The sequence below is a fragment of the Calonectris borealis genome, chromosome 5 (genome assembly GCF_964195595.1).
Source record: "Calonectris borealis chromosome 5, bCalBor7.hap1.2, whole genome shotgun sequence".
NCBI lineage: Eukaryota > Metazoa > Chordata > Aves > Procellariiformes > Procellariidae > Calonectris > Calonectris borealis.
The window spans coordinates 40,416,421-40,425,892 of record NC_134316.1 but is presented as its reverse complement, the minus strand read 5'-3'; the positions used below and the strand labels follow the sequence as shown (position 1 = coordinate 40,425,892).

The 9,472-nt window shown below is 41.9% G+C and overlaps 1 protein-coding gene across 2 annotated transcripts in view; it reads right to left on the bottom strand.

Moving 5' to 3' along the window:
- Positions 1-1,025: 1,025 nt before the first annotated feature.
- SIPA1L1 (signal induced proliferation associated 1 like 1) overlaps positions 1,026-9,472 on the bottom strand; it is a 78,583-nt gene continuing 70,136 nt past the window's right edge. Inside the window, exons 16-20 of one of the 2 annotated variants that reach the window (XM_075151968.1) lie at positions 9,031-9,274; positions 4,881-5,027; positions 4,291-4,405; positions 3,898-3,979; positions 1,026-3,119 (exon numbers count right to left, since the gene is read on the bottom strand). In XM_075151968.1, the coding sequence (XP_075008069.1) occupies positions 2,976-3,119; positions 3,898-3,979; positions 4,291-4,405; positions 4,881-5,027; positions 9,031-9,274 (732 nt within the window). In that variant the 3' untranslated portion in view covers positions 1,026-2,975. The remainder of the gene's footprint in view (positions 3,120-3,897; positions 3,980-4,290; positions 4,406-4,880; positions 5,028-9,030; positions 9,275-9,472) is intronic. The other variant, XM_075151969.1, reaches the window with a different exon arrangement.

The window sequence follows — 9,472 nt, the reverse complement described above, 5'->3', positions numbered from 1 at the left end:
CTGATACCCACACTCCTCCCACAGCCACCCGCCTTCTGCTTAGGCCAGTAACTACTCGGGCTGTGAGGAGTGCCTGCAAGTTAGATCTTGCCCTGATCTAGGCTGACCTAGCAGCATGCATGGCGGAGCGTGGGAACCTCTGGCGTGAATGCATTATGAACGTGGGCAGGGCAACTCCTTGACCTGCAGGAAACTTTCTGCTTCAACTCAATTACCGGTATCCAATTACAAATGGTAAGACAACATCTAGTTTTCTTTCCAAGATTCAACCCCTATTTTTCAATCAGATGCTTCTATTTGCTCTTGCTGCTTCAGAGCTCTCTTGGTCGGGTACTCCACTGCTAAAGAGAGACGCATTTTCTTTCCCCACGTGCCTTTTAAGGATCCATTCAGTGAACCTGGAAGACGCTTTGCTGCAGGCCAACCTAGTTCCACATTTTTGAGCTGTGCAGAACACTGATCCACTGGGCCAAAAAAAGGTCTGTTCAAAACATGTCCAAGGTCATCTCCCGAGTCAAAGGAGGAGATCTGGAAAACAAAACACAGGGAGTATCTGCCCCAGCCCCAACCAACCCTAACAACTAAAGTTGCATGCTCACAGGTTTGGCTCTGGGATGCTGAAAGCTGTGTGTGCCCTTGGGCAGACGTGCTCGCCAAGTTTGGTTTTGACCTAAATTGGCTTCAATTTTTCCAAGTTAGTTCTAAAATCCTGATAAATGATAAAAAACCACTGCCCCTCCTGTACCATATCAGCCTGGTGAAGCTCAGGGTCACTGTTAAAGGCAGCAAAACCTTGTAAATGGGGAAAGAAAATACATTTGTGCAGTAATACAAGTAAAAAGCCAAGGGATGAAGTGCGTGTATACATACCAAGTAACGGCCTTCAAAGAGATAAAAAGTAGAAATCCGATAGAGAACGAAACTCTTCTATCGCTAAGCACTGAGAAAAGTGGTACAAGAAGAAAGCAGGAAGAAATAGACACTCTGGAAAGTCTTAAACAACAAACCCAACAAAATCAGAAGAAAATGGTTTAGAAGAGCCTTTAAAATGAGTTTTATTGTCAGAATTTTACAAGTAGCCTTCAGTGGCATCATACAAGAACTCTGTTGCAAAACTCTAATAAATAGTCTGCCCCAAGTCCCAAAATATTTTTTGAAATAAAATAAAAACCGAACTTAAAAATAAAAGAGAATAAAAGCAAGACTTCAGGATGCTCAGAGATGTTAGCAATATTTCCCATTTACAAATAATATCAGGCATTATATAAATCTCCTTCATACAAGTCATTAAAAAACCCAAGACATTCTAAACCTTTACAAAAGCACTCCAGAAATAGTTCCAAAGAAATCCATTTCCATGACAAAACATTAGAGAAGAACTCCATGGGGATTAGCATCACAAATGAGGTTTGAGGTTGAAGTGTAGTGTGTACTTGTGTGGAGCAAGATTAAAGAGCGTGAAAAGGGAGCGTGGAAGTTTCTGTGACAAGACTATGCCCGATGATTTTAATCTGTCTATTTGAGAATGTGGTAAAGGGGAGGGAGTGGATGCTCTTGAAATTAACCCCCAAATACACTGCACTTTACGCAGGGCAATATTTATTAAGGTAGCGACTGTATCCTCAGAAGGGGGTAGAAAAGGTTTCTCAGCGCGCTGCACAGTTCAATGCCTCTGCAGACGGCAGCGCTTAAAAGTCGTATTCTGACACCTAAAAGGTATTTTCTGGAGAGGTAACATGTGGCAAGTTAGCTGTTCCTTCAAAGAACAAGAAATTAACTCTCCTGGCATCAGGCAGTTTGGGAAATCTCATGCTAGACAGTGTCGCTGGGGATTGGGGATTTCAGAGCTCCAATCCTATCCCAGTACTTTGAAAATACACTTCTCTAATTCACCCTTACATATTCCTCTGTCTCCCATAGTAAAAGATTTATAAGACCTCTCACGTAATAAATCACAAGTTGAATAAACATTTCTCAAATCTGTTGTGATTTGAGAAGTCCAGAGAAATGGAATGGGAGTGCAGGTGCACAGAGATGGTTTATGTGGATTTTCATGGAAACAGTTCAGGGGAAAGAAATCTTAATCTCTTTACAACTTCAGCCTAAGTCTTCGGCACATACGCAAGTAACAGATTCCCCTGGAAGGGAAGGGGACTATACTTAAGCGGTACAGCAACCGTGCTCAGTATCTCTCAGCCTGCCTGATACAGTATGGACTGCAGCATGCCTAGTTTTGCTGTTCGTAAAGTTACTTGCAGCCATTGTTTCCACGGGAAACAAAGGCTACCAGAAATGCTAATGCAATAGATGTGTGATAATATGCCTCACCCATGGCTCATGTCTCTAGTCTCTCTCCAAATGTTATGATGCTGGTTGTACTGTACCATACACTATGGACACGCGTTCTCTGTAATGTATGGGAAGGTAGCACTAGCAACCAAGCGCAAATTGCTAAGGAGACACCTAAAACATTGCATTACATCCCCTTGTCTGTGGCATACTTCAGAAAACAATGTAAGAAGAGCAGTAAAATAAACATTTCTTTCTAATTTTCTAGATGTCATAATATTTGCCAAAGCTGCAAGGAAAAGCAGATTACCTGAAACAGAGAGAAAGGAGTTAATGGAAACAGAGGCAGATGGAACAGCAAGCCTGATCCAGCCTCCAAATCATTTTGTACATAACAGATAAAGAGACAATGTGCAAAAAATAGACATTCACATTTTAGCAGTTAAACTTTTATTTTACCTTTTTAAAATTATTTACTTTGTTTTTTTTTCTACAAAAGGCAGACATTGATTGTTGATCTGCAATTGTTCTGAGTGCGCGCAGAGATGCAAAAAAGGGTTATTGGAGGATGAAGGACAGGGAAGTGCTCTGACTATACTTTCACATGTCATGATTAAGGTGGCATTAAAGCTTAAGTCCCAGTAATAATATTCAAAACAGATAGTTTCCTTCCCCGTACACTGTTCTCAGTTCATATCAATTGTGTTGAAAACCCATTCGGTGAATTTCTTCAGTTTCTCGGTTGCATTCTGGGATTCCTCCTGTAACCTCAAGTTGTCTTCCCGCAAATGTTGCACTTCAGCCTGAAGACTGGCCTTGTCCTCTTTTTCCTTAGGCATGAGGAAAAATAAAGATCTTAGTGGAAATTTTAGATCGTGCTTCCTACCTATATAGAGAGGCAAGAATCTCTTAAGAGAGCACGAGTCTCATTCTTTATAAGGATTTTATGTGCAGTAACACATGGTTTTATATCTAAGGGACATTTGTGCATTTCATTCCTCACTTTTTGTTTGAATGAGGAGGATTTCTCTATATTAAATTCTAATTTAATTGGCTGGCTCTCCAGGTGGTGAAATAAAATTCAGCATGCCCTGTTCTGTATGTACAACATGTATGTACAACTGCTGATGGTTAACTAAATAAAGGATAGGAAATACTCCTGCAAATACTTCCCCAGCCAAGAGACTTCTCGTTTGACCACAGCAGATCCTTCTTGGACCAAGCAGGTAGTAACACAATACAGGAAGTTTCCACAGTAGAAATTATATGTTTAGATAATACTGTCAACTTTTCAACATCAGCAGGATATATTTACATGGACTAACTCCAAGCCTTTCGCAGTGTCATCTGAATTAGGAGTGGAGGTACGCTGAATCACCTTCCTAATTTAAGCAGAGGAATCAGATGCCTACAAATTTAGACACTCCACCCTAGCCTTGCATAATTAGAAGTATGGCCTGAGAAAAGTAGTAAAGAAATGTCTTTTTCTCATACGAGGATGAGACTGTCACAGGCTCAGGCATGGCAAAGCAGGATTACACAGTTATTAGCATCACCTATCAGCACTAAATATATGTCTTACAGATTTTCTGTAGATGAAATGTTTACCTTCCTTAAATCCTCTTGCAACATCTTCAGCAAACCTTCCAGTTGGTCCACTTTAGAGGCGAGAGTTGGAGGAGATTCTTTACTGTTGAAAGCAGGAAACAAGAATAGGTACTGATATGATTTACTATCTTCACATAGGGTAGCTAACAGCCTTGTCTATACCAAGTGGCTTTATATAGGTATGCACTCAGGTACACTAAGAATTCACAAAATGAACAAAAAGAACCTAACAAAGAATACATGGAACACATGCAGCACATTAATCAACAGAACAAATTTAACTCACGATTAATTCTTCTGTGAAGCCTGGACATGGCTTCCAAATAAAGACGTTCCTACTCTTTTCCTCAGTTTGTAGCTGAGGAAGCCTGCATATCTGGGGTATTTACTTACCCTGTATAAGGCTTTATCTGTGCAGTAAGCTGGTCGTCAGCCTGATCACTACTGGAGGCAGCACTCACAGGTCTGTGATTTTCATCAGCAGCAGCAAAGAATGAAGCTCGCTGAACTGAGAAGGCAAACGTACAGAGAAAAACGATGGCAGCAGTAGTGATTATTTGTCCGTGCACAGCACAACAGCTATACTGCAGGATCTCAAAGCAATCTGAAAAGTCTGTCTCGAGCAAGATAAGGTGATGATATCACACACCAATATCCACTTGACAGAAGCAAACCGGCACTGCAAGTGTTCACACCAAGTTCTCCACTGCATTGGATTCATCAAGCAAGTATGCATGCGCAGCACTGCATGCTCACACAGATCATGCATCACCCTCAGGCTAAGCAGCTCTCCAGGAGGGAGATGCTAGAGAGCGCAAAGCAGAGATACCCCGGCAGCGCTCGCAGAGTCCACCCAAGGCCAGGTCCGAGAGGCAGGAAGCCAACAACAAAAGCAAGAGTCAAGATTAAAAAAACAACAACCCACTTCTTAATCAAGCATGCACAAAAACCAGTTTTCTAAGTGTTATGTTCTGAAAACTTACCTTCAAAGGCTTTGGCAGCATCTACCAAGTTTGACCAGTCCAGATCAGAGGCAGAATCAGGCAATGGCATAAGACCAGGGTCTGGCATGGGCTGCCGTCTTTGCTCCTGGATATCTGTGAGGGAGCTGTCTGAGGCAGAAAACTCTCCTAGAGTAAGGCAGAACAAATTATAAACTCCATAATAAAACTCCCCAAATTCCTTTCTTAATACTAATGCATCCCGATTTTCAATATTTCTGGGATAGCACTTTTGGAACCAGAACTCAGTAGAATGTTTGATCAACTGCAGTTGACCAGACACAGTATGTTACAAGCCAGTCTTCTGAGGCAGTGCTTCTCACCAGGACATTCTGCTCCTTTCTAACGTGCCTGAATCTTTGCAGCTTAGCACTTCAAAAGACAATCTCTGCCTCCCCCCAGCATTGGGGCTGGGGGCAATACTCTTGTACCCAACAATTCCTGCCTCTGCACAAGCTGAAGATACTTGGGAGGGCTCTGCAGCTTGCTGGAGCTTCTACAATCCCTGGCACCTATTTGCTCCTGTAAAAATACAAAATTGTGGGCTTTTTTTCCTCCTCTCTTTACTGTCTTGTAAACCAATACGATCAGACTTAGGCCTACCAAGATGAATCTGAACAAGAAAACACTTAAAATGACTTAAAATGACTTTATCAACGATCAACTTAAAATGACTTTATCAACGATCTGGACGAGGGGATCGAGTGCTCCCTCAGTAAGTTTGCAGACGACACCAAGTTGGGCAGGAGTGTTGATCTGCTGGAGGGTAGGAAGGCTCTGCAGAGGGACCTGGACAGGCTGGATCCATGGGCAGAGGCCACCTGTATGAGGTTCAACAAGGCCAAGTGCCGGGTCCTGCACTTCGGGCACAACAACCCCAGGCAACGCTACAGGCTTGGGGAAGAGTGGCTGGAAAGCTGCCCAGAGGAAAAGGACCTGGGGGTGCTGATTGACAGCCGGCTGAACATGGGCCGGCAGTGTGCTCAGGTGGCCAAGAAGGCCAACGGCATCCTGGCCTGTATCAGAAATAGTGTGGCCAGCAGGAGTAGGGAGGTGATCGTGCCCCTGTACTCAGCACTGGTGAGGCCGCACCTCGAATACTGTGTTCAGTTCTGGGCCCCTCACTACAAGAAGGACATGGAGGTGCTGGAGCGTGTCCAGAGGAGGGCAACGAAGCTGGTGAAGGGCCTGGAGCACAAGCCTTATGAGGAGCGGCTGAGGGAACTGGGGTTGTTTAGCCTGGAGAAGAGGAGGCTGAGGGGAGACCTCATCGCGCTCTACAACTACCTGAAAGGAGGTTGTAGCGAGGTGGGTGTTGGTCTCTTCTGCCAAGTAATAAGTGATAGGACGAGAGGAAATGGCCTCAAGTTGCACCAAGGGAGGTTTAGATTGAACATTAGGAGAAATTTCTTTACTGAAAGAGTGGTCAGGCCTTGGAACAGGCTGCCCAGGGAAGTGGTGGAGTCACCATCCCTGGAGGTATTTAAAAGACGTGTAGATGAGGCCCTTAGGGACATGGTGTAGTGGGTATGGTGGTGTTGGGTTGACGGTTGGACACGATGATCTTAGAGGTCTTTTCCAACCTGTATGATTCTATGATTCTATGACTTCCAAAGCATTGCACGTCTCCGCAATTTAGTGAAACCTCTTAATCTTTACTGAAAAGTTCCCACCCCTCCCCCCCAATTTGGTACATGGCCTGCTATGGAAAAAACACTGGCAAGCTTGAAAGAAGGATATAAAGTTCCTGTAATTTTTGTGCAAACTGGTGCCTAGCAAGGTGAAACACTTTAATTATCGCCACTAATTAGGGAAAGACCAAATTGTGAACCAACTATTATCTACTTTATTTCAGTGTACTGGCTGGACAATCAAAAAACGTGCGATGCCTGGTCAGTCAGCGCATGTGTAAGCTCAGACGCAGCAACAATCTGCTTCCTCATGCCCTCTGTCAGGGCGTAAAGAAAGTTTTGAAAGATTTGTAGGTGGTATTAGAAGCACCAGAAGAGGGACTGGGCACCTGGGAGGAAGCTGCAGAGAAGAAGAGTATAGTGAAGAATCCATTTGGACCAGAGCAAACAGAAAGACAGCGTGGTGGGCAGGATACAAGCCCATTGGAAGACAAATTCCACTAGTTGTGTTGCTTATTTTTGCCCTTTTTTCTTTTGTTGATAGTCTAATAACTGTATAACAACTTCAATAACTAAAATAACTTTCTAATAACTTTAGCTAAATAATATCGCTGCCTCGGAAACAACGACCAGAAAAGCTACACTGCATTCACTTCTTTGCTCAAAAATCTTGGATTTTTTTTTGTGTCCGTGTGTGTTTAATTTTTACAAACTTGAGTTCAGCTCAATATAAACCCCGAGGATTCTTGTATTATCTCCCCAAAAGAAGGCAGTTATTTGGGAAGTTCTTAACATGAAAATATTTACAATTAGTGAAAAGATACACAGAATTAGAAGAAAAAACTAACCATTTGAAAAATTACCTGGTTTAAAAGTGTGAGTTGGATTGTTTATTAAAACAGATGAGTAAATAAGAGTATTTTTAGCTCATTGTTTTCCCTCTTCAAAACAAATGAAGGTGCTTTGGAATGGCTGTTCTTTGTTATTGAGATCTTTGAATTAAAAGAATTTTGAATAGCTGGAAGCCAACAAATACTTGTGGTATTAAAAATCCAGCTCTACTTAATCCTTCTATCAGCAAAGGCTGGTGGGGGTAGGGGGACAATTCATGTGTCACTCAAATAGCTGGTTCTTTCATCATGCAGGCCTACATTTTATAGAAAATTTTGTTGACAAATGTAGAAAGCTTATGTGCTAGGAGGAGCAATCGCTTTGGTGTGGAAGAGAACGTGACAGCGAAGGAAGGTTTTGTGGTTTCCTTTTCGGAAAATACAGGCATCTAAACGAAAAGAGACCAAGTGCTGCTTTCCACTTCTACTCAGATGGCATCATTAATCTTGTGACCCCAAGCCCTCAGAAGCCCTACCAGCCAGTTACAAGTGTAGCCAAGTGTGCAAAGTTATTTTTGTGCATATAAAAAGCAGAAGTGGAGAGAGCTCAGTTTCTTAACTCTTATACAAGAAACATGTTATACAGAAACAACATCTCATGCAAATGTCAGGTTCAACACTGAAAACTGATGCCTGGTGATCACAGACAGATGAAATGATTTAAAATAGATTTCTTCAGCAGCCTTCACTGTCAAATGTATCTTAAGTATCTAAATACAGACTGTGCTTAGGGCCCACTATAGTGAGTTGAATCTATTGATAGCCTTGCATTTTCTTTTGAAACATACTAAAACATGAATAAATTAGAGCAGATATGTACTTCAGGAAACATTGCAGAATCCTACACTGTGAGATCTAGCTCTATTTCTGGAAAACACATTTAATACACATTTAGTTATGAGGTACAGCGGGAACCTGTGAAAATTCCCTTTCTCACCAACTGCGACATTCACATGCAGCAACACACAACCTATCAGATAATCCTACTGAGACTTTTCAGTAAACTAATGGGGGAAAGCCGAGTGCCTTCTTGACAGCAGCTTACCAAGTAACTTTTTCTTGTTAGCTGTTGATGTGTGACTAAAATTAAGTAACTCAAGTCCTGTAAAATGAATATGGTTAAGGGAGTGAATTTAAAAACAGTTGGTGCAATAAAAGCTGTATCTGGTGTGGTTGTACCTCCAAATGTCCACTAGTATTTATCCACTTTTATATCATTATTTTCCTAATAGTATTTTGTTCCCATAATCCCACACTAAAGGAACTGACACCTGAAGTTGTCACTGGTGGATAACCAGGCATACATTATTTGCCCATTGGTCCAACTGGTCCAGATGACTCCTGGAAGAAATGGTGAAAACTTACAGCTGATGAGGCAAATTTTTGTGCTCCCTCCACAAGGTAACTGCTTGACCAGTCATGCAGTCTTACACTCACTGAGGTGAGGAAAAAAAAAGTTCCCTTCCTATTTTATATTTTCAGGCATGTGACTTGACTCTCCTCGTTTTAGCAAAATCAAGATGGAAGTACTAATTGCTGTAACAAACATTTTCCCTTAACATGATTCACAAAGGATTCCTTTGAAAGTAGAAAAATGGAAAATACACTTACCATGTAGTGATTTCATTCCCAAAGTATATGATGGTCTCCGTAATGGCAGCGACTTTGGGAGAGAAGGGTACGTGCTGGTGAACAGGACATCATTTGGCATGGCTTGGTCCAAGAGCGAAGCCCGTGAGGCGAAGAAGTGGTCCCTTTGACCACTGTAAATACTCTCATCTGACAAAGTCCTTTGCAAGGCACGCCTTGTGGTAGGAGTGCTGGGAAAGGGAGACTGACAGGACAGAGTGTGTGACTATACATTCATAAAAACAAATAAAAAGAAATGAGAAAAAAAAATCAATACAGAAACTTTCAAAGTCTATGTTGAAATCGTTTTTTAAAACTTTTTTTTTTTTAAATAAGAAAGCAAGTGTTAATGTTAACATAGTATTTTTTCAGAGCGGATAGGAAAAAGAACTAAAGGAATCTGCTTTGATGGAGATTATAACTA